General features: G+C 40.9%; 1 protein-coding gene across 5 annotated transcripts in view; it reads right to left on the bottom strand.

The window, feature by feature from the left end:
• si:dkey-181m9.8 (E3 ubiquitin-protein ligase RNF31) overlaps window positions 1-26191 on the bottom strand; it is a 65315-nt gene that overhangs the window by 28142 nt on the left and 10982 nt on the right. For 3 of the 5 annotated variants that reach the window (XM_060824383.1, XM_060824385.1, XM_060824384.1), the window contains exons 4-12: window positions 22866-23029; window positions 21245-21335; window positions 18532-18574; window positions 15153-15250; window positions 11965-12025; window positions 9870-9916; window positions 6813-6932; window positions 1846-2115; window positions 109-251 (exon numbers count right to left, since the gene is read on the bottom strand). In XM_060824383.1, the coding sequence (XP_060680366.1) occupies window positions 109-251; window positions 1846-2115; window positions 6813-6932; window positions 9870-9916; window positions 11965-12025; window positions 15153-15250; window positions 18532-18574; window positions 21245-21335; window positions 22866-23029 (1037 nt within the window). Of the gene's footprint in view, window positions 1-108; window positions 252-1845; window positions 2116-6812; window positions 6933-9869; window positions 9917-11964; window positions 12026-15152; window positions 15251-16738; window positions 16804-18531; window positions 18575-21244; window positions 21336-22865; window positions 23030-26191 lie in introns of those variants that run through there. The other 2 variants (XM_060824386.1, XM_060824387.1) reach the window with 2 other exon arrangements.

Here is a 26191-nt window from a genome sequence, read left to right as displayed (position 1 = left end):
TGAGAATTTTCAGATTCTGTTATTTTTATTTCAGATTTACAGCATTAGCTGTATCCATCTTTTCTGCTGATATTTAGAGTAACCTACTCAAGTTTGGTAAATACTCACCGTAACCATAGGGCAAATTTCAGTTCCAATGACATCTTTACCCAACATACCATCTTTCTCATCGTACAACTTCACTTGTATGGGAAATTTTTTATTATTAATGGTGATCAAGCGATGTTCTTGTTTGACAACTCTTTCCGCAACTACATAGAAAACAAGCACGTTTAGCATATTTTTGGGCCAGCAGACATAACATAATTTTTCACAACAGTACAATTAAGGAAGCTACTTTGCACCTATATTTTTGTTTAATGAATTGTGTATTAAGTATTATGCATGTTTTTCTGAGACTGGAAGCGAAGACAATTGAACCTTTTGCCCTACAGGTCACATTGTTTACAAAGGCTATTAGAATAATTTCCATATTTCAAGACAGATTTCCATTTTGTAATTAGATGTCATTCCAATTTGCATTTCAATACTAACTTACATGATTATAAAATTTCAGACAAAAATTGCAGCATCTTCCAAGAAAATATCCAAAATACCTTACCAATAATTTTAATGATCATCTTACAAAGTCAACCACATATTTCATTTAAAGCAGTAACCATACCATCAGGATCCTTTTAATATAACACTACAATAAAGCATTTGAGAAGGTTTTCTTTTTCTATTGCTTAAACAGAATATAATGCTGACTGTACTTTGATAACCACTTTTGAGGAGTTATTGAACTGAGTAAAATAAATTTTCATAAATACTGAAAATACCCAAGATGGATTGTGTTCTTTGTTTGATAGATGTTAAATTCAATCTTTCAAGTCGAGAGAATTATGGTGCTCTCTTATATATGTGGGTCCTTGAAAAAATATATCTGTAGCATCACTTGGATTTCCAGAAGGGATTTGACAAGGTGCCACTTAAAACGTCATTGCTCTAAGTAGGAACTCATGGCATAGGCTATAGCAAATTTACATGGATAGAAGATTAGCTGACTAGTAGAAAACATTTTTTTCTTCTGATTGGCAGTGATGTCCTGCAAGTGTGTGTCACTCAACTTTTACAATTTATTTCAATGATCTTGATAAGGGGAATGAAGGTATGGCAGCTAAATTTGCAGATGTCACAAAAATAGATAGGAAAGTTTGGAACGGGACACAAGGGAGATGCAGACAAATATAGATGTAAGGCTGTAAGTAAGGATGTGCGTACTTTGGAGACAATTCAAGGATTTACTCAACTGATTCTGGAATGCATTCCTTGTCTTATTGGAAAGATTGGACAGTCTGGTCTTGTTTAAACTGGAGTTGAGAAGAGTACAAGGTGACTGGATTGAAGTACAGATAATCCTGAATGGTTTCAAAAAGGTAGACATGGATAGGATGTTGGGGTGAGTTCAGGACTAGGAGGCTGTATTTTAAAATTCAGGCCACCTTTTTAGAACAGGGATGAGAATAATGTTTTTCACTTGGAGGCCATGCAACTTTGGAAATCCGGCTTAAAAGGCAATGGAGATGATGTCAATGAATATCTTGAAGGTGGAGGTAGACATATTATTATTAGGTAGCGCATCAAAGGTTATCAACAACTGACAGGAATATGGAATTCAGAACAAAGACAGCTCAGTCACGACCTTATCAAATGGCAGAGCAGGTTTGAGGGCCTAAATGGCTACATTTGCTCCTAATTGTACGTTTGTATAGGACACAAACATAAGCTCTGTGCACAAAAAAACATGTTTTGAGTAAAATTCTGCATTATTGTTAAGAAACATTTTGAAAAGCTACATCTTACTTTTGGCATCACAAAATGTAATAACAGCAGATCCTGGAATTCTAGTCGGATACTGAAAGTTGACTATTTCTCCACCACCGTTGACAGCACGCTGAAAAATTATGGTAAGCTTATCTTTCATCCTGTGCGCTGGAAACTCAGCAGGGATGTTAAGTACATGCACTCTCCGTTCATCCTTGTGAGAGCTTGAATTTTGAGCATCGTGTAAACTCAAAGGTTTTGCATTTTCAGATTCAATTCGATCAGAAGAAAGGGTATCATCAGCTACACCTTCAAGAAACAAAGCAGGTTATTCTCAAATCTGCATGATACAGTGTTACTAGATTTGATAATGGTAAATTCATGAAGAAAATTTGCACTCCTCTATCTAAAGAGAGAATCTCCAAAGATTAACACAAAGTTAGTCCCCGTCTGACTGAAGTGCACATTATAGGAGGCAGCATTACACATGTTTTGGGTTGCAGGAGATGCAGTCTCACCCCAAGCTGATACGATACAATGTTTTAGAATTCCACACAATCATTTAACCAACTGAACACTTTCATAGATTTTTCATTTACAAAATTATGAAATCACTATATTATAAGGTTGTTATACGATTTTGTAATGACAATAACAAAACAAACTAGTACTCCACTCCACAAATCACTGGAGGAGAGAGGGGAAAGAACACCTACAAAAACCACAATTCAATAAATAACTAAGAGAAAAAAAAATTAAACTAAGTGAAACCAACGTAAATTAAGTTATATTCAGTTAAGTTACTGTACTCAGCTCCCCACCACTGGGAGCATTAGTAAGCAAACCCGTATTTGTTTGGAATTCTTCCCCCCCAGGGCCTCCCAACCGCCAGACATAGTCCTCACGACTACACAAAGGCCCTGATCAATATAGCTGACAAGTCGGCACCTACATCATTCAGAAAGAGCCGCCATGTTCTATAAAATGGTACCATTTTCTGCACCATACTCATAAGTCCGGAGGGATGCGCTCCATAACTACTTTACACCAGCCTGAAAGTCCCAGGGGATTGTCCCACACCCAGCTCATTAGAATGTTCTTCCTCGCACAGAATTAAAGAATATTAAATAGTTTCTTCCCATGCACATCCAAAGCAGGGAAATTTAGCAAAGAGGAGGGACACCGGATCCAACTTACCTCAGATCCCAAGATCCCTTCCAAAACACTCGCTATATCTACGAAGCTTGCGGCATGATCACAAGCAATGAGTAAGTGTGCCAACATCTGTTTTACATTTGGGGCACAGTGGGGGTGCTCCTGTCTTAAATTTCGCAAGCTTCTCCGGTGCCAAATGAGCCCTGTGGAGTACCTTCAATCGTACAGCCTGTGTTCTGTTACAAATTAAAATCTTCCTTACGTTCTCTGAAATATCCTCCCACACCTCTGACGAGATTTCCACCCCCAATTGCCAAGTCCAGATTCCACATAGCCACTCAATATCCTTCAAAACATTCCTTCCTAACAAGTGACAGAGGGTGCTGACCAAGAGAGCACCCTCATCTCCATATCTGACTTATAATGGGGACTAACCATCACCAAAGTCTTCTTCCATACAAAGTCCCTAACCTGAAAGTAGCGAAAGAAGTCCCTCCTGGATGGCTCATATTTCTGACTCAGCTGCTAGAAAGACATCATGACTTCCCCGCCAAGTTAGTCTCCCAAACAGGAGACTCCTCTAGACTCCCAGAGCTTAAAGCCAGAATCCATCGACCCTGGACGGAATCCTAACATTCCCACTATGGGAGTGAAAGGGAAAGTTTTTTTTTGTAAGTTGCCCTCACCATGCCGCATCATTTTCCAAACTTTAACTGGGCAATTGGATTTCTGCAATGGTCCATAACAGTCCTCATCTTGTCCATAAGTAGCAAATTGATGAGGGGGTGTTTTGCCTGGGAGGCCTCAAAGTCCAACCAAATTGATCACGGATCCTGGCAGGCCCAGTCAGCCACATAGGATAGAAAAGAATTCAATTGATATTTCTTAAAGTCCAGGAAATCCAAACATCCCATCTCCTGCGGAAGCTGCAATTTGTTCAGCTTAATAAGAGGCCATCAATGACACCAGATGAAAGATCCAAGCTAACTGTAAAGTCTCCGTAGTGCTTGCCTAGGCTGCATCAAAGGGAGCATTCACATAGAATATAATAAACGAGGAAGAACGTTCATTTTGACCAGAGCTATTCACACAAACATGCAGTCATGCAGCAGGAGCAGTTATGTCACCAGTTTCACACTGCAATCTACAGATACGAGGCTTAACTGTCAATGACAGGCAGTTCCTAAATAGTTAAATGCACTCAGTAATCTATTCTTAAATAAAACACCCTGAGAACTACTTCAAATATTAAGAGAAACTGGACTGAACCTGAACTGTCAAAAATGATTGGGTTAGGATAGTGTCAGGGACGGAAATGCAAACAATTTATAACAGGAGCTGAAAATGTGTTGCTGGTTAAAGCACAGCAGGTCAGGCAGCATCCAAGGAACAGGAAATTCGACGTTTCGGGCCAGAGCCCCTTCATCAGGAATGAGGAGAGGGTGCCAGGCAGGCTAAGATAAAAGGTAGGGAGGGGGGATTTGGGGGAGGGGCGATGGAGATGTGATAGGTGGAAAGAGGTCAGAGGTCAAGGTGAGGGTGATAGGCCGGAGTGGGGTGGGGGTGGAGAGGTCAGGAAGAGGATTGCAGGTTAGGAGGGCGGTGCTGAGTTCAAGGGAATCGACTGAGACAAGGTGGAGGGAGGGGAAATGAGGAAACTGGAAAAATCTGAGTTCATCCCTTGTGGTTGGAGGGTTCCCAGGCGGAAGATGAGGCGCTCTTCCTCCAACCGTCATGTTGTTATGTTCTGGCGATGGAGGAGTCCAAGGACCTGCATGTCTTCGGTGGAGTGGGAGGGAGAGTTAAAGTGTTGAGCCACGGGGTGGTTGCGTTGGTTGGTTCGGGCGTCCCAGAGGTGTTCCCTGAAGCATTCAGCAAGTAGACGGCCCGTCTCCACCGGGTGCAGCGGATGCAATAGATGATGTGTGTGGAGGTGCAGGTGAATTTGTGGCGGATATGGAAGGATCCCTTGGGGCCTTGGAGAGAGGTAAGGGAGGAGGTGTGGGCGCAAGTTTTGCATTTCCTGCGGTTGCAGGGGAAGGTGCCGGGAGTGGAGGTTGGGTTGGTGGGGGGTGTGGACCTGACGAGGGAGTCACGAAGGCAGTGGTCTTTGCGGAACGCTGATAGGAGAGGGGAGGGAAATATATCCCTGGTGGTGGGGTCCGCCAACTCCAAACAGACCCCACCACCAGGGATATATTTCCCTCCCCTCCCCTATCAGCGTTCTGCAAAGACCACTCCCTTCGTGACTCCCTCGTCAGGTCCACACCCCCCACCAACCCAACCTCCACTCCCGGCACCTTCCCCTGCAACCGCAGGAAATGCAAAACTTGTGCCCACACCTCCTCCCTTACCTCTCTCCAAGGCCCCAAGGGATCCTTCCATATCCGCCACAAATTCACCTGCACCTCCACACACATCATCTATTGCATCCGCTGCACCCGATGTGGCCTCCTCTAGATTGGGGAGACGGGCCGCCTACTTGCTGAACGCTTCAGGGAACACCTCTGGGACGCCCGAACCAACCAACCCAACCACCCTGTGGCTCAACACTTTAACTCTCCCTCCCACTCCACCGAAGACATGCAGGTCCTTGGACTCCTCCATCGCCAGAACATAACACAACGGTTGGAGGAAGAGCGCCTTATCTTCCGCCTGGGAACCCTCCAACCACAAGGGATGAACTCAGATTTTTCCAGTTTCCTCATTTCCCCTCCCCCCACCTTGTCTCAGTCGATTCCCTTGAACTCAGCACCGCCCTCCTAACCTGCAATCCTCTTCCTGACCTCTCCGCCCCCACCCCACTCCGGCCTATCACCCTCACCTTGACCTCCTTCCACCTATCACATCTCCATCGCCCCTCCCCCAAATCCCCCCTCCCTACCTTTTATCTTAGCCTGCCTGGCACCCTCTCCTCATTCCTGATGAAGGGCTCTGGCCCGAAATGTCGAATTTCCTGTTCCTTGGATGCTGCCTAACCTGCTGTGCTTTAACCAGCAACACATTTTCAGCTCTGATCTCCAGCATCTGCAGACCTCACTTTTTACTCGAAGAATTTATAACAGGCCCCAAACCCATTTATCTCTGGTTTTAATGGAGGTGGAATAATTGAGTTATGACTAAACAGCTTCAGGAAGCAGACCAGTTAGTCAATTGTAATGAAACTCGCTACCTTCTTTAACATTCTGTCTATTTTTAACCATTGTCCAGGCCTCAGGAAAACCCAGCAGCCTATCAGAGGTAAGAAGGGATGAATCCATGAGATTAGTGAGTTCACAGGACTGTTAGTAGGCCAAAAACAATAGAAGTATTTCCTGAAGCCACAACAAGCTAACCAGTCAAACATACTCACCCCAACACATCATTTAACATTTTCTATCCTTTTCCTTGCATTTCGAATTCCTCCACATTCCCTCTCTCCCTCCATTCCACTATCCAATATGGATTATAAGTCAAGCTATACATCACTCCTCCTGCAACTTAAACCACTGATTAATATTGGCTCTCTGACCCAATCATCAATTATCTCTCTTACTCCTCAAAGCTTTGACCTTATGAAGCAGGCTTCCAACTAAAAGGTCAGTCCAACCTAAATACCCAGTCGACCAGGCATCCTGTAGACACCAAGACAGAAGAAAAAAAAATAGAAGTATTTCTGTAATTAAATTCTGCAGAACTAATCAGGAAATCACCTTCTTCTCAATTTCACAACAGCTTGAGGCTAAACTCTAAGTCATTAATTCTACAACAATATCTTGCACAGCACTTTATTTTTTTCGATGAAAACAAGGTAGTTATTCAATTTATGTACTTCAAATTTCAGGTGGATTGTTGTAATGTACAAATGCTACCTTGTTTGTTTTTCAAAGATGTCGCCAAGTCAAAAGCATTTAGTACTTTGTCCAAATGCAAGTCTTCAAAAAGGTCTGCAGTTTGTTCTACAGAATCCATTTTCTTCTTCAATGGTTGATCTATTAAACAAAAGGAACCAATAACAAAACATATCAAGCAACTGATTCAAAACATACAAAGAGTAACTACACACATACTGACAATTTCATATTCAAAATTAAAGATCTCTTCAGGCAGCCTGGTAACAGAAACGATAGGATGGTACATTTCTGTGCTTATTTATCTGTAATATTTCTTCCATTCACAATAATGTATGGAATATTACTGATCAGCAAGCAAAAAACACTGAAAACCCTAGCCATTTGGCTGCTGCACTGTACTGAGGAGTAAGGTGCAAGTTACATACCAGATTCAAAATTTGGTTTTAATTGTCAACAAACCGATTCAGTGAAGATGCTTCCACATTGGAATGAAAGAATAATACAACAAATAAGGACATTGTTAACCTCATGTCCTTTCTCACACCTCTATTCAGCAAAATCAGGCCTAGAGCATGACAGACTTCCCGTATTCTGTGGTCTTGCAAGTCGCATGGAAATGCAGTGGAAGATGACATCATCAATATGTTGAAAAAGGAAGATACCTTACTGCCCCACTCCCCAGGGAAACCATGATCCTGTAGATTATTAGAACAAGAAAAATACCTGACAAATAACAGGAAGATTGAGCAATCCTGAAATAAAAACAAAAAGCTTGAGGAACAGGTCAGACAGCATTTGGAGGAAACAGTCTGGCAATTCTTCTCATAATAGATGAGCAAGACAGACAAAATGAAACGGAGTAAGTGTCGGTAGTGTGATGCAACAGATCAGTAGGAAGTCTGAAACAAGTTAAATAAGTTTCAATGTCCAATCAGTTTAAAGAATAAAGACAAACCAAAAGTGAAAGTATAACAGATATGGCAATGTTAAGGAAATGAAAGAAGTGGAAAACAGCCTGATGATTACATTTGACATTAAAACACAAAATGCTAGCAAAGAACAACAAGTTGATTGGCTCTGAAAAGTGAAGATGTTAACAGTGTTAGGTTCTGAAAAGGAGTCACCACAACCAAAACAATTCTTCCTCCCCGAATACTAAAAGCTGCAATATAGCTTGCTGTAAAAATAAATGATGCGTACAGCCACGTTTGTTTCCTTGCTATGCTACTTTACAGAACAGAAATGCATTTGTGATGATGTACACACACACATATTTTTATGAATAAAGTATATTTTGAAATTTTAAAAACTGAAACCTCTCCGCCTCGGGGTAGCATTCTGGCTCAGTGGTTAGCACTTCTATCACACAGCACCATGGAACCAGGATCAATTCCAATCACGGGTGATTGTGTGGAGTTTGCACATTCTCCCCACGTCTGTGTGGGTTTCCTCTGGGTGCACTGGTTTCCCCCACAGTCCAATGATGTGCAGGTTAGATGGACTGACCATGCTAAATTGCCCATAGTATCCAGGGATGTGTGGCTGAGTATATTGGCCATGGGAAATGCAGGGTTACAAGGTTGGGGCGGGGTAGGGAGGATCTGGGTGGGATGCTGTTCTGAGGGTAGCTGTGGCAAATGTAGGGATTCTATGATTCTAATTTATCTTCCACTAATTAGTGCTACAGAATATTCAGTATTTGATCTGCTCATAACCAAAGTGTTCAAATAGCTGGTAAACTTCAGTTTCAGGTCAATGGTAAACCCCACGATGTTAATAGTGGTTTGTGATGGAATTGCCATTGAACATCAAGGGGTGGTGGCTGGATTCTCAATTGTTAGAGATGCCCATTGTCTGGTATTTGTCTGGCATCAATGTTATTATTGCAAGCCTGAATGCTGTCCAGTTCTTACAACTGTAAATGGACTGCAAGAGTATGTGAGGTGTCATGAATGGTGCTGAACACAGCAATCATCAGCAACATCCCCACTTCTGACCTTATGATGGATGGAAGGCTGAAGATGGTTGGGCATAGGACACTACCCCAAGGAACTCCTGTCGTGATGTACTGTGGCTGACAGACTGGCCAACAACCAGAACCATCTTCCTTTGTGCTTGGTATGACTCCAAACCGTGGAGAATTCAGCCCCTGCTTCCCAGTGACTACACCACGCTTCATCAAATGCTATTTGATGTCAAGGACAGTTATCCTGAATTCCCCTCAGGAGTTCAGATCTTTTTGGTTATGTTTGGACCAATTAGGTGATGATTAGATTGGACCAGGCACAAACCAAATTGGGCACCTGTAGGCTATCTGGTACAGGACCCTGATCTCATTGTGTGAACACACTTGAGTTAAACAACAGAACCAACATGAATATACACGGTCAGTCATCAGGCTTGAGAGAGAATGCAGCTTGATGCTTAAGCATCATTTTTAGTTGCTGTACCCAAGGAGCATTAGACCTGAATTAGATGCAGTGCAAAAAGGATTCAGTGGATTGATTCCCGTGTTATGAAAGTAGCTCCTTTGTGGACAGTTTGAGTAGAATGGGCCAATACTCTGGGTAGAATGAAAAGTGACCTTGTCAAAACATTTAGGATTCTGATGGCTTGACAAGAGTGAACGCTGACTGTTGATTATCCTGCCCAGAGAGCCTACAACCAGCAGTCATTCTGGACTGAGAAGAAAAGACACATATACAGTGTTGAGAATCTTTGGATTTCTTTCTCAGGCCATAGATACTCAATGAAGGTCTCAGGCTTGGATACAATCAGGTTTTTTTGAATCTGAAGGAATCAAGTTACTTGGGAACTGCATGAGGAAAGTTAATTCAGAATGAAGATCAGCCTATGTCTTGCTGGCTGGCAGCAAAAGCTCAAGGGACTGTTTGGCCTATACCCACTTCTGCTTCTTCAATTTATTTACGCATAGCAACATAATTCACTGATGTGGGAAGACAGAATATGTTCATGATGTTCACATTGTTGCACACAATAAAACTTCTAAGTTGCATTGTAAATTAAGTGTAATTGACAATAGCAATTGCTGGATTATATAATGTTACTACATACCAGATTTTCTCTCAACAGTTTCATGCAAAGGTCTGGAAGATGATGAACTAGAATGAAATAAGAAACATTCAGTGAAATAGCTTCAAATCCATCACAAATGACACCAACAATTTTAATAACTTGCAAACTAGAAGTGAATATAAGACTGAGCAGAAAAAGATTCTCTGCATTTAATCCAGAAAACCAAATTTGACGAAGTGGCCTGAATCACTTGCAGATTTAACTTTATTGATTTAATTGTCAGGTCCTTTGTTGAACATTGATTTCAGCATCCTTTTTCGTCCAAGTGCTGATATTAATCTTTTGAAAATCATCAAATTACATTTTGTTTCATGGAAATGACAGTCATGAGAAATAGCTGAAAATGTGTTGCTGGAAAAGCGCAGCAGGTCAGGCAGCATTCAAGGAGCAGGAGAATCGACGTTTCGGGCATGAGTCCTTCTTCAGGAAAGAGATGCTGCCTGACCTGCTGCGCTTTTCCAGCAACACATTTTCAGCTCTGATCTCCAGCATCTGCAGTCATGAGAAATAGCATCAACACTTACACTGTGACATCCTAAATTATTGGAAAGGATTTGAAGATATATCTAAATTTTTGCATTGCAAAATAAAGCCACAATATAAAAAAGAACTTTCTGCAGAGTCAAAAACAATATAACACGGTAGCTGGAAGTCTGAAATAAAAAAGAAAATGGTGAAAAAAGCTGGTTACACAGCAGCTGTGGAAGGAGAAACAGCACCAACATTTCAGACTGATGGCCTTTCAATTGATCGAAAATGTTGGTCTTGATATTAACAGGCCTAGGTTATGAAGGTTAGGGGAGATGGGCAGGCCTTGTTCAGAATGGGAAACCTGACATTCCTGGTGTCCCAGTGTATTGTGGAATTTTAACTCATTGCATTTTTTTTGGTCACTCAAGTTTTTTTTAAAACCCCACTCAGTGATCAGCTTCATTGAAAGACTTGACTTTCTCCTGGGAAGCTGGATCAGGCCACAGAATCAGGTCGAGCAAATTTCCACCCATGGGGTTGAAGTGCATCAATCATGAGAGGACTCTGAGCATTAGCTTCAGGATAGGACAAATTTAGGTGGCCATGAGGAGGCACTTGAGCTCCTCTCCCCTAAGCAGTGCTATAGAGGAGTTTAAACACATCCCACTACCTCGGTTTCTCTCTGCACCAACACTGTTTGACGTGAGTATTTCCACGAGCTTGTGCTTTTATTTTTCTAACATACTCAATGTGAATCATATGATTCTGCGCAATACAATAAATTACAGGGGATATTCCAATGCACTTCTGTTTCTCCTCTAATGTAGCTTCAGTATATTGGGAAGAATCTTTAATCCCTTTAAACAATATTCAGACTTCATAACCACTTCTGGATGTTGACCCTGAATGGATAAGAGGTGGGTCATCAGGTGGAATTTTCTGGGAGGTGGCCAAATTGTTTCCTGGTACCGGAAATTCCCCAGGATGGCCTGTAACAATGACTGGCCAATAGCTCCAATGGAAAAGGTGGGTCCTGCTGAGGCAGCTAGGAAAGCTATAGGGTGGGGGAAAAGGGCACCTTTGGAAAATTACTGGAAATGTATATGCCAAAAAGAGGCACAGCTTTCATGATGATTTTACAAAATCTCTGTGTAACTGGTCACCTATAGCTTTTGGATACATCTGGTTCAATAATGGGGCTAGGTCAAATAGGGAACTACTAGTTCATCAGGAGGCTGTCTCCTGAATTGGGGGAGGTGGATCAACAACAGGAAAATTGACAGAACGCGTGCACTTTGGGCCCAAGGGGGTCTTTAGTTCATCTTAACTGGTCATACACTGCTGTCAGACAAGTATACGTTACGGTGCTGTCCCCATACACGACTTTCAAATTATTCTCCCAACCCCATTTCCAAAGCCGCCTCCGATTGGAAATGTCTTCCCACATAATTTGTTCCCTTTAACTCAAGATCTATTTACCTTGGAAAAGCATCAAAATAGCCAATAATCAAATTCTGCAACTTAAATTATATTTGGGATAGTCTATGCCGAACCTGAATTTGATTTAAAATATAGTAAGATAATGATTAGTTCTGATGATTACCTTGGTGAAATTCCTACAGGTGTCACAGGATAAGCACTGCCTTGATATTGGTAACCAAGAGCTGTAAAATTTGAATTGAAAAAATGAAATATATTTAACATGCAATACTCTTAACACTATGCACTGCCAAAAAGTTACAATATATACTTTTATATTTAGAAAGTAAGCACTCTCAGAAGATGAAGGTTTTAAGTGCCCTATGTGGTTTATCACAAAGCTATATGGAGTTGAGCTGGTAAATAATCCAACTGGAATTTCACTTTAGGTACAATTGAAATCCTGACATTAGGATCTTATTGAATTCCATGCGATTTTGGGGAAAAGAATATACATATTTGGGAGGTACTGGTATCTCAGTCCATCATTGAGGAACTTTGTAAACATTCGGCACTCAGATCACACACATATAGAATTGTGATTTGTAAAAACTAGTGTAACATTTCTGAAACCAACCTAATGATATGCTTGGGTTCATCATCCATTCAGGAGAGAAACCACAAGAGAAAGGATAATAAATCTCTCAAAGTGAAACGGCTCCAAGTTTCTGAATTGTTTTCCCAGTGCAGTCCTATTCATTCTGCTTATTTATTTGACAGTTTGAGCCCTCACCCTTCTTTCCCAAACCTAACAAACTCAAGTATTAAATGTACTATTTGTATCACATGAAGTCTGGCTTTAGCTTATACAAGTCCCATTTTACAACATAAACATCCATCTCTGTGTAATAATACAAAACAGTTAGAGATAGGATACTTTTGATGAGATGTTAAAATGAAGCCTAAATGCTTTTTCTGATAAACATCGTAAAGATCAGAATGCCATTTGAAGTGCAAGGGATTCTAGCAATGACCTGATCAGCTTTCTTTCCCTCGAACATAAGACTATGAGAAACAGAAGTAACTCATGTAGCCCCTCAAGCCTATTCAGCCTTTAATACGGTCCTGGCTGATGTGACCTTACTTTCCTGCCAAGGTCCCATCTCTCAATACCCTTATAAGCAGATAACTACTGATATCAGCCTTGAATATACTCAATGATTGATCAGCCACAAATATCTGCATTCAGTAATCAAAGTGGTTTGTGTAATGATTTGAAAATATTTATCTTCATCTTGCTCTAAAATGGCATTTCTTGGTTCAACTTTTTTTTGTTTTCTATTGTGGTGATAGATACAAAATATTTGTTAAAGATGCGTCATTTCTAAATTTCTGATTCTAATTTCGGAAGCTCCAGAACCCACATTTAATTTTGCAACTCTCTTACAAATTGAGTGAAGTTCCTTTTTTCATAACTCATTCTAGATTGCTACAATATTCTAACCTCATCCTTTCTCCATTTTCTTGATCATCCTTTGCATAAAAACCTCAAAATCTCCCAATCCTCGTTTGCTCCTCCTCCTGAAAATCCTGTAAGCCTCCTCTTTTAATCTAATATAAACCTTAACCCCTTTAGTCAGTTAAGAATGGACTCTATTCCCAAAAGGTTTTGAATTTCCCAATGGAAGGTAGATTAGTTGAGAAGTCTGAAATATTTCTTTAAATACTTTCTATTGCTAACCTCAGATCATAACTTTCAACCAAATTTTCAATTTACCTTAGTCAATTTGTCCCTCTCATCTATGTAACAGGCTTTAAAAAAAAAGTAAATTAGTGTTTCCCCCTTAAGCACATCTTAAACTCCTATCTTATTTTCCATTTTGTGATCACTTTTTCCCACTTAAACCTTACTATGAAATTAATTAACCCTGATTCATTCACAGAATATTTAAAATGACTTATTCATCAGCTGGATCCTAATTATTGCTTAAATTCCTCAAAGACATCTTCTAAGTTATCTTTTGCAGATTTGATTTGTGCAACTTTAGAAGAAGATTGAAGTGTTTCACGATTATTGTATTGCCTTTGTAACAAACTCCTGCTACTTCTTGATTAATGCTCTAAGACATCAGACTCATTGGTCATTCATCTTACTGTTAATTGCTGGGGACCCACTATCAGCAAAATAGCAAACAAATTCATGTACTTAATTATAACTGAATCCCAAGGCTAACTTGTGAGAGAGAAGCAGTTTGACTTATCTGAGACATCTAAACAATTGATGGTGTTCAGCTGAAGAAAATAAAGTTATAATGAGACAGAAATGTTTTGCACATTTCAATAAATGTTATATATTTTTTCCTGAACAAATACGTCTGCAAGTGTTTCAGCATTAACATTATCTGGGAAGTGCCTTAGGAACAGTATAAAAGATCACTTAGAGTCATAGAGATGTACATTGTGAACCAACCTGCCCATGCTGACCAGATATCCCAACCCAATCTAGTCACACCTGCCAGCACCTGGCCCATATCCCTCCAAACCACTCCTATTCATACATCCATCCAAATGCCTCTTAAATGTCGCAATTGTACCAGCCTCCATCACTTCCTCTGGCAGCTCATTCCATGCATGTACCACCTCTGTGTGAAAAAGTTGCCCCTTAGGTCTCTTTTATATCTTTCCCCTCTCACCCTAAATCTATGCCCTTGTGTCCTTTAAACACGACTTTGATGAGCACTTGAAGTATCACAACATTAAAGGCTATGGGCCTAGTGTGGATAATTAAGATTAGTATAAGTAGCGCATTTTTGGCAGGAGAGACTTGATGTGCTGAAGGACCTATTCTGTACTGCATGATTCTATGAATATTACCTTTCATTTGCCTTCTTGAGATGCTAGGAACACATAGATGTGAAAGCTTTGTGCAAATCTCTATACCCTGTGGCTCTTTCAGTCGTGAGAATTCTGGTTTTCTTCCCCTCAGAGAGTTGAGGTCAGCACTGTGACCCTCGTTATAAAAATATTCATTAAGTGCTTTCCAGTGAAGGTTAGGACCCCAGTTGGTTGAGATTAAAAATTTGAGTTGACTGTTTTTTTTGTTATTTATCTGCTGTTTAAATTTGAATTGCAGTTCCCCTTGTCATGCCATACTGTTTTACAATTTGTGTAGTGATGCTCTTCATATTGGCTTGTTTACAAAATGTGGAGTGTTTCAAACCTCTAATGATATTCACCTATTAGAGAGAAGGAAATGGAGGGCCATATTGGCAGATTTAGAGGAGGAAAAAAGGAGGCTATATACTGGAGCTGAATGGTCTTTTCCATGCTATTGTTGAATAATGATTCAATTATCTTAACCTGCTGACTTACACCATATATTTGAATAGAAAGGCTGGAAACAGCCAGAATTCAAAGGTTGAGGAATGTTCTTGAAACTTGAATAATTATTCCCAATGGAAGGTACAGTGCTGCAATGAAAAAAAATGTACAGTTAGCAGATTTTATCTTTTTGAGATGACACAGACAGACATCAGTGTTGCAAAACCTTTAATTTTCAGTCAATGACAGAGCTAGGAAAGATGTATCGCTGTATATTACGACACCACAAATGAGCTGTACTTTTCAAATAAAGTCATGATTTGGAGGTGCCAGAGTTGGACTGGGATGTACAATGTTTAAAAAAAAATCACAAAACACCAGGTTATAGTCCAGCATGTTTATTTGGAAGCACTAGCTTTTGGAGCGTTGCTTCTTTATCAGGTGGCTGTGGAGTGTAAGATTGTAAGACAGAGATTCTATGTCTTACGATGAAGGAGCAGCACTCCAAAGAGCTAACGCTTCCAAATAAACCTATTGGACTATAATCTGGCGTTGAGAGATTTTAAACTTTCAAATAAAAGTTGTCATGTACAAAAACGACTAAGATAAAAAATTGCAATGTCACTGACACATTCAGATTTTAATGGTATGTATTGTTGCAACTTATGTAGTTAGTGCAGTCCAGTGTACAACTAATAGAACATGGAACATTACAGCGCAGTTATCTATCCTATTCCATTTTCATTTGTATCTTTATCCAATGACTGTTTAAATGATCTTAATGCTGGCTAGTCTACTACTGCTGCAGGCAGTGCGTTCTATGCCCCTACTGCATCGAGTAAAGAAACTACCACTGACATCTGTTCTATATCTATCACCACTCAATTTAAACTTTTGTCCCCTCATGCTAGCCATCACCATGCAAGGAAAAAAGGCTCTCATTGTCCACCCTATCTACCCCTCTGATAATCAATTAAGCCACCTCTCAAATTTCTTCTCTCTAATGAAAAGTCCCTCAGCCTTTCCTCATAAGAACTTCCCTCCATACCAGGCAACATCCTAGTAAATCTCCTCTGCACCCTTTTCAAAGCTTCCACATTCTTCCTATAATGCGATGACCAGAACTGTTCACAAAATTCCAAGTGCACCAGAGTTTTGTACAGCTACACCATGATCTCATGGCTCCAAAACTCAATCCCTCTACCAATAAACGCTAGCACATCGTATGCGTTCTTAACAACCCTGTCAACCTGGGTGGCAACTTTCAAGGATTTATGTACCCGGACACCAAGATCTCTCTGCTCATCTACACTACCAAGAATCTTACCATTAGCCCAGTAATCTTTATTCCTGTTGCTACTTCCAAAATGAATCACCTCATACTTTTCCGCATTAAACTCCATTTGCCACCTCTCAAACCAGCTCTACAGCTTATCTGTATCCCTCTGTAACCTGCAACATCCTTCTGCACTATCCCCAACTCCATAGTTCTTAGTATCATCTGCAAATTTACTAACCCATCCTTCTACGCTCTCATTCAGGTCTTTATAAAACAGATCCTTGCGGTTCACAAACTCTTATAACCTTTCCCAATACTTTACCCACAACCAAAGTAAAGCTGACTGGTTTTTAATTACCAGGGTAGTCTCTGCTCTTCTTCTTGAAGGGACATTTGCTATCCTCTGATCTTCTGACACCATTCCTGTAGACAATGACGACATAAAGATTAAAGCCAAAGGGTCTGCAATCTCCTCCTTAGCTTCCCTGAGAATCCTAAGATAAATCCCATCCAGCCCAGGAGAATTATTTATTTTCACACTTTCCAGAACTGCTAACACATCTTCCTTGTGAATCTCAATCCCATCTAGTATAGTAGCCTGTATCTTAGTATTCTCCTCAACATTATTTTTCATCAGTATTCACATGGAAAAAGACATTCATTTAGCGCTTCCCCTATCTCCTCAGACTCCATGCACAACTTCACACTAATATCCTTGAATGGCCCTAATCTTTCCCTAGTCATTTTTTTATTCCTGATATACCTATAGAAAGCTTTAGGGTTTTCCTTGATCCTATTTGCCAACGACTTCCCCTCCTGGCTCTTCTTAGCTCTCTCTTTAGGTCTTTCTTGATTAACTTGTAACTCTTAAGTGTCCTAACTGAGCCTTCATGTCTTACCCTAACATAAGCATTCTTTTTCCTCTTGACAAGAGATTCAACTTCTTTAGTAAACCACGGCTCCCACGCTTGACCACTTCCTCCCTGCCTGACAGGTACATACTTATCAAGGACACGCAGTATCGGTTCCTTGAATAAGCTCCACATTTCAATTGTGATCTAACATCTACAGTAATACTCAGTTTTGCCTGTGTTTTGGATTTAGAAATTTAAGGGACATGTCTACTAGTTAACTTAGTGTGGCATGTAAAGAGAATGCAAAGGACGTGGGTGTTCACACACAGCTAGAATGGTGGAGGGCAGAAACACTGGAAAGTAATGGGAGCTCAACACAAGTTATCTTAGCTGTTTCACCTGAGGGATGTGATGGGATGTGTGGAGTGGATGAGATGGTTAAGAGTACCAAAACAGCAGGGAGATTTATTTATTCAATATTTCATACTAAAAAATAATATACTCTAGATTTGAATGTGAAAGTTTGAATCAAAACAGTTTAGTGAACTAAACAAATGTATTATTATTTATTCCACAAATGAAGATGGTGATAACAGTTTATTATCCTTTCGAGGTTCTATCCAGTCTGACCTGAATGATTGAAAATGTCACCACACAAAACTTAGAATCAAGCAAGTAATAGTTATTATGTTGCTACAAAACATGATTCCTAAATAAGAACAGCATAAAGGAGCAAGATTGACATACTGGAAGCTTCTTTTTGACACCAAAATTCTAAGAGTATATTTCAAGGTAATGGTGATTATTCCTGGAATAATATTAAACCATCAGATGTAAAACCTACTTACAACTTAGGAAAGTAGTTCCCAATTAGACTTGGATATTCACTGATTATAAATAATTGACAATGCCAAATTCTTAGCCTGCATTCACACATGGATAACTTCACTTAGATATTGCATTTTTCATTCTGCAGAAAAAAAGTTAAAAAATCTCTGTAAAGTAGTGCTTCCAATTAAAACTGTTGGACTATAACCTGGTGTTGTATGATTTTTAAACTTTGTACACCCCAGTCCAACATCGGCATCTCTAAACCATAAAGTTACTAGTTCAACTGAAAGTATTTTGTGGGTCTCTGCTTGTTTTCAAAATTTTGCTGTCACTTGATAGAAGTATGCTCTGGCTGTATAAATGCATCCTGACTGTGTAGTAATGATAGGTCAAGTCACAGAGATGTCACAGCATATCTAACTTTGAATCATTCGTGGTATAGTGGCAATCAACAACAGAAACTCACCTTGGCCAAGGAGGCAGAACGAGAGAGGTGGGAGAGTGCTGTTCTAAAAAGAGACAATTCAAAGAAAAATAATAAAAACCTATTCTCCTAAAGTTCTATTTGCAAACATCACTTAAAATTCCCTTCTACTGCATATACGTTTTAAAACAAACAGTAAAATAAAAGCTTTGCAAATATTTTCCTCAATGAAATGAAATTGCAAATTAACTAAATTCAACAGAATGCACAGGAAGCTATTACCAGGCTTTATCAAATAAATAGAACTTGCTCAGCAAAGCTTTATTTCAAAATCGAATCACCTTTTCTTATGCAACATACCTATTTGAAAAACTTGTATCTGCATGCACTCGCCAAGAAGTGTTACTGGCTGTTGTTAAGAGTTTATAGTTAAAATAATTATGCCCACAAATAATGGAAACACTCAATCTAAACTCGCCATAATTGCACCTTTCCCATAGTACTGCTCATCCTGCAGACTGCTATTATAAATGTGGACAGAAGAATTTGTAATGGAAGCACAAAAATAAATGTATAACATTAAAATAGATCCTTTCTCCCCAATTATCCCTAACATTCTCTAACCTTGCTTCACTTGAAGATTATAATTGGGACTGGATGTTCAGACAGGGGCTGTCTCGCATAGAGTTTCTATCCCGGGCTGGGAGGTCTGAGTTCAAGTCCCACCTGCTCTTGAGTAAAAACATCTCTGAACAGGCTGATTAGAAAAATAGGTTAAAATTTCTTAAAAATAATTGGATTGGGACACTCACCTCAGAATCTAACTGGTGTCAGACTGCACTGCACTGTGAACAGTCATTGCAATGATTTTCCTTGAATTATTGAATTGATGGCCAGATTGGAAGCTCACCACTAGAACAGGAGGCCTCTGTTCCATGTCCCACCTACTCCAGAGGTGGGTAATAACACCTCTGAATACGCTGATTAGAAAATAATTGTTTCACCATCAGGGCAGTCCCTTGAAGCTGGAAGCCTCAAGCTCAGAAAGAGCAGTAATCTACAATTCAGTCTAAAAAAAAGAGAAGGACTCCCCTTTGAGTTGTCTCTGCAACTTTTAGAGGTTTTAAATTTACATTTTTAAAAAAATCACATCAGCCAATGGTGTACCACTGTAGAGGGGTCCACTGAATAGGAAGGTGTGTGCCTATGACAGTGATCAGGTAGATGAAAAATGCTTCAAACTCGGTCTAGAGCACTGTCACTCAATTCTGCTTCCAACCTGCTGCTTTAGTTCCTGATGTTTCACCGGCTGACTCCTTTGAGAATAGATTTTAATAAGTTACAAGTGCCTTTAATTGGTTACCCACTGCTTACCGACAAGTTACATTTTTGATCCCACAGAGGGACAGGTGGTGCACTGGTAACGTCTTTACCTCTGAGTCAGAAGGTCAAGTCCCACCTGCCCTGGACATGTGTCATGACGTGTCATGACAGGTTGATTTTAAAAAAGACATTTCTGACCCAGTGCTTGTCTCCACAACATGGGCCAGGGTGAAGTAGTGCCTGCACAACTGGCTGCATTATGTAACTTCATGTCCACTTGCCTCAAGCTATTGGTTTTCATCTTTATTAAATTTTATTAAACAGAACAAGTTACAAGCAACCAGTTAACAGCAGTTTACAAGAGACAGAAATTTACAGGGGAAAGGGGCAGCGAAGCCAGACCCCTCAACACCACCGTACAACCAGTTCGTAGGGAAAAGATGACGAACCTCAAATCCTTATCATAGCAAAATGGAAACAGTAGACGCAATCACATGCAAACAGTTCGATAAACCGAACAATAAACCAGTGAACATAACACAGACATCCCTGGCCAACTATTGGTTTTCATTCAATGTGTGCAATTGCACTGGAATCAATTAATCACTAATGTAAGCGCAACATAATTACTCAAGATCATAAAATGCCAACAGTGGGGAAACCGGCATTTCGGCACAACAAGTCCACACTGACTTCTGTTCCTGTTAGATATATTTCTTACATAGATATATAGAGAGAAACAATCTATAAAACTGAAATTCAAAAAAAGGTTGCCATAGGTTTGCTGGGCAGCACGGTGGCACAGTGGTTAGCACTGCTGCCTCACAGCGACAGAGACCCGGGTTCAATTCCCGCCTCAGGCGACTGACTGTGTGGAGTTTGCATGTTCTCCCCGCGTCTGCGTGGGTTTCCTCTGGGTGCTCCGGTTTCCTCCCACAGTCCAAAGATGTGCGGGTCAGGTGAATTGGCCATGCTAAATTATCCGTAGTGTTAGGTAAGGGGTAAATGTAGGGGTATGGGTGGGTTGCGCTTCGGTGGGTCAGTGTGGACTTGTTGGGCCGAAGGGCCTGTTTCCACACTAAGTAATCTAATCTAAAAGTAATCTAATCTAATAATGCAAAGTCCTAACTTTGCAATACATGTGCAAAGTGGATAGATGGCAGCCCAGTATTTTCCCATAGGGAAGGTGTTTGGGGAAGGAAATAAAAGGTTGAGAAAATTTATTTCTACAGTGGTCATATGGTCTTTATTCTGGAGGTGGAATGCCATTTCTCTCAGTCATTGCAACTGCATTAAATAGGGAGAAGAGTGAAGGCAAAAAAAATGAACAAAATTAGAAGGTGTCTTATTGCCATGCGAGTCTCAGTATTTTTTAGAAAGATGCAGAAGAAAATATTTCAATATAAAAACAGAATATGCACTGACAGTTTACCTTGAGAAAGAGGAACCTGCAGTGGATCAATTAAGCAATGCTGGAAAGATTTTCTCATGTCTTCAATAAGACCGACCAAATGGGACGCTGGCTGTAGAATACAGAACAACTCAATAAGAAAGTAGCAGCAAAGAACATCTTTAAAACCTAGGTCTACTACTTTTGTATTTTTACTTCCTAGCATTTTTTTTACTCTTTCCTTGTATTGTTAATTCTCTCATTTAATATCAACATCCTAAGGGTTCCATTGACCTCAATCTGAAATGGGCCAGCCATATCGAAATACTGTGGCCACAAGAACAGGACAGAAGCTGGGAAGTCTTCAGTAAGTAACTCATCTCCTGTCTCTTCAATGCCTATATACCATCCACAAACACAAGTCAGCAGTGTGGTGAAATAGTGACCACTTGCCTAGGTGAGTGTGGCTCACCACAACACAATAAAACCCGACACCATCCAGAGCAAAGAAGCCCACCTGAGCGGCTACCCATTCACAATCTTCAACCTTCATTTCCTTCACAGACAGACAATGGCAGCAGTGTATGCATCTACAAGGTGAATTACAGGAACTCACCAGGTTAAAGCAACAGCACCTTTCAAACCTAGGTCACCCACCATCAAGAAAGGCAACAGAAGTAGATGTAAAAGTGACAATTTATCATCACCAGCTAAGCCACATACCTTGGAATTACATCACCCATACCCTTATTGTCACTATGTTAAGATTCTCCCTCTCAACAAAATGCCCCCACACTCCAAGGCTGATAGTTGTTCGAGAAGGCAGTTCACCATCATCTTCACCAGGACAATCAACAATGCACAATCAAGTCTGGCCTAGCCAAGGAAGCCCATATTCCAAACAAATACACTAACACTACACCTACGGAATCTTTGTAATGAAATACTTACAAATTTATCATAAATTCGATCCACCATTGATCTTACATAACATTTTGACTTTTGTATTCTATATATTTGGAAAAACTAATAACTAAACAAAGGAAGGAACTACATGATTATTACTACAAACTTTGTAATTCAATTGTACAATACCTATTCTGTGGGGAAGAACACAGTAACAGCTTTTTCTTTTATTTAATTCTGAGGTATATATTTAGTTGACCTGCTTTCATTATTGCAACACAAAGACATAGCAAAGATGCATGTACAACTGAGAATTAATTCAAACCACTTCGGGTGGTGTTTTAAAAAAAACCTTACTCTACTCAATTCCTAAGCTTAGAAATATTACAATAAAATGAATTTCAAAAGTCATAAACCCAATACACTAATTAACACATACGCTGAACCTACCCTGGCACCACATTCTCAACACAATAATTATAACTTGTCACTTTTACATGGTTTGATCATTGAATATCTGATGTGTCCTTTACAAATGTCTTCAATTATTCCTTATTTTAAACAGCACTAAGAACTAGAAACTTGATAAGTTAAACATATTGCCAAGGTTCAGTAATTCGTCTCCAAATATAATTATCAACTAACCATCTTCCCATCAAAATTAGCATACAAATCGGCAAAGTATGGTTCAAACATTTTGTATCATCTTAACTTTATTTTTTGCTGCATGAACAAAGTTCATAACATGCACTCTTACATATCTCCAGTTGTGTAAGTAACTTGAAGACACCAGGCCAGTGTTATCTATATGGATTCCTGGGTTTTGATGCAGAATTGGCAGCTTCTTCACAAAACATTTTGGTGGAATCTGGGGATGTTCATTATGCAACCAGATGCTAATTGGAACATTATAAATTATGCCTGAATATAAACACATATACACATTATTAACAAAGTGTAATTTGAACAAATATACCCAATACAAACACCATGCTTAAAATGGGGGAAAGGGGGATTGTGCATTTATCACTTCAGCATTAAACACAACATTATTTTAAAATTTTCATGAATCTTTCTCCCTTGTTGCTTATTCAAAGTGATTCACTAATTTGGCCCATTTAGAGAAAAGAGTGTGGTGCTGGAAAAGCACAGTTGGTCAGGCAGCATCCAAGGTCCAGGAGAATCGATGTTTCAGGCATAAGCCCTTTATCAGGAATGAGGCTTATGGGTTGAGACTGAGAGATAAATGGGAGGGAGGTAGATGGAAAAGTGATAGGTGGATAAAGATGAGGAAGGAGGTGATAGCTCAGAGGTGTGTGTGTGTGTGTGTGTGTGTGTGTGTGTGTGTGTGTGTGTGTGTGTGTGTGTGTGTGTGTGTGTGGTGGGGGGGGGGGGGGCGGATGCGCAGAGATAATGAAGCTGTTGAAATCCACATTTATCCCGTTTGGTTACAGGGTCCCAAGGTGGAATATGAGGTGTTCCTTCTACAGGTGTCAGATGGTATTGGTTTGATGGTAGAAGAGGCCCATGAACTGTATGTCCTTTACTGAGTGGGAGGGGGAGTTGAAGTGTCAACCTGGGAACAGATGCGCTAAAGGTGGGAAGAAAAACTTTCCCAGATGACCAATTCCACCTCAAAGTCCCAGATGGGCTCCTTCTTCCACAGTCACAACTTCCCTTCCCATGTGGTTGACGATGCCCTCCAGTGCATCTCCTTCACTTAACCCACCACCACCCTTGAACCCCACCTCTCCCATTGCAACAAGGACAGAACCCCTTCTGGTTCTCACCTTCCACCCCACCAACCTCCACATACAATACATTATCCTCTGCCACTTCCGCCACCTCCAAATGGAACCCACTGCCAGCGATATATTTCCTTCCCCACCCCGTATCAGCGTTTCAAAAAGACCATTCCCTCCACAACTCCCTCGTCAGGTCCACACCCCCCACCAGCCCACACCCCATTCCTGGAACATTTCCCTGCCACCGCAGCAAGTGCAAAACCTGTGCCCACACCACTCCCCTCACCTCCGTCCAAGGCCCCAAGGGATCCTTCCACATCCATTAGAAATTCACCTGCACCTCTACCAATGTCACCTACTGTATCCATTGCACCTAGTGTGGTCTCCTCTACATCGGGGAGACAGGAAGCTTTCTTGCAGATCATTTCAGAGAACATCTCTGGGACACCCACCACCATCAACTCCACCGCCCCATGACTGAACACTTCAACTCCACCTCCCACTCCAACAAGGACATGCAGGTCCTGGGCCCCTTCCATCGCCAAACTGTTACCATCCGACACCTGGAGAAGAAATGCCTCATTCCAACTTGGGACCCTGCATCCACATAGGATAAATGTGGATTTCGACAGCTTCCTCACTTCCCCTCGCCACATATTATCCCAGTCCCAAGCCTCCAACTCGGCCCCGCCTTCCGGTCCCATCTATCACTACTCTCGCTAACCTACCACCTTTTCCCTCACCTTTATCGCTTTCCCAGCTACCTCACCCCACAACCCCACCCCATCCTCCCATTTATCTCTCAGCCACTATCCACAAGCCTCATCCCGATGAAGGATTTATGCCCGAAATATTGATTCTCCTGCTCCGTGGATGCTGCCGAGGTGAGCTACTGGGATGGATTGAGGATTGGCTGTCTGACAGAAGGCAGAGAGTTGGGATATGGCAGCCGGTGACAAGCGGTGTCCCGCAGGGTTCAATGTTGGGGCCACAGTTGTTCGCATTAGATATTAATGATCTGAATGAAGGGACTGGGGGCATTCTAGCAAAGTTTGCAGATGATACGAAGTTAGGTGGACAGGCAGGTAGTACTGAGAAAGTGGGGAGGCTACAGAAGGATCTAGACAGTTTGGGAGAGTGGTCCAGGAAATGGCTGATGGAATTCAACGTGAGCAAATGCGAGGTCTTGCACTTTGGAAAAAGTAATAAAAGCATAGACTACTTTCTAAATGGTGAGAAAATTTGTAAAGCTAAAGTACAAAGGGATCTGGGAGTGCTAGTCGAGGATTCTCTAAAGGTAAACGTTCAGTTGAGTCCGTGATTAAGAAAGCGAATGCAATGTTGTCACTTATCTCAAGAGGGTTGGAATATAAAAGCACTGTTGTGCTACTGAGACTTTATAAAGCTCTGGTTAGGCCCCATTTGGGGTACTGCGTCCAGTTTTGATCCCCACATCTCAGGAAGGACATACTGGCACTGGAACATGTCCAGCAGAGATTCACACGGATCATCCCTGGAATGGTTGGTCTAACATATGCGGAACGGCTGAGGATCCTGGTATTGTATTCATAGTAGTTTAGAAGATTAAGGGGAGACTTAATAGAGAAGTACAAGATAATACATGGCTTGGAAAGGGTGGATGCTACGAAATTGTTTCCGTTAGGCGAGGAGACTAGGACCCGTGGACACAGCCTTAAAATTGGAGAGGGTCAATTCAGAACAGAAATGCAGAGCCATTTCTTCAGCCAGAGTGGTGGGCCTGTGGAATTCATTGCCGCAGAGTGTAGTGGAGGCCGGGACGCTAAATGTCTTCAAAGCAGAGATTGATAGATTCTTGTTGTCTCGAGGAATTAAGGGCTACGGGGAGAATGCAGGTAAGTGGAGTTGAATGCCCATCAGCCATGATTGAATGGCGGAGTGGACTCGATGGGCCGAATGGCCTTACTTCCACTCCTATGTTTTATGGTTTTAATTTCTAGTCCCAGTCCACAACTGCAACTACCAAGTAAATGAGCAAACTCTTCCATGAAAGAGGAGCAGTCAATAGTGGAACAAAAACAGAAACTGCTGGGGAAACTCAGCAGATCTGGCAGCATTTATAGTGAGAAAACAGAGTTAATGTTTCAGAACTAGTGACTTTTCTTCAGAACTGCTAGTAGCTCGGAAAAGGTTGGGAGATAGGCTGAAGGGGGTAGGGAGAGGGTTAAAGGTGATCATAGCCTAGAGAAGGACAGTTATGCCAAAAAAGGGATGGATAATGGTGACCATAAGCTGGTGCAGAAAACAACCCAAGTCAGATTGGGGCTTGAGTACGAGTATGGGTAAAAGAAATGGAAGG

Source organism: Hemiscyllium ocellatum, chromosome 4 (genome assembly GCF_020745735.1).
Source record: "Hemiscyllium ocellatum isolate sHemOce1 chromosome 4, sHemOce1.pat.X.cur, whole genome shotgun sequence".
Classification (NCBI taxonomy): domain Eukaryota; kingdom Metazoa; phylum Chordata; class Chondrichthyes; order Orectolobiformes; family Hemiscylliidae; genus Hemiscyllium; species Hemiscyllium ocellatum.
The sequence above is the reverse complement of the archived record's forward strand: the minus strand, read 5'-3'. Positions and strand labels throughout refer to the sequence as shown.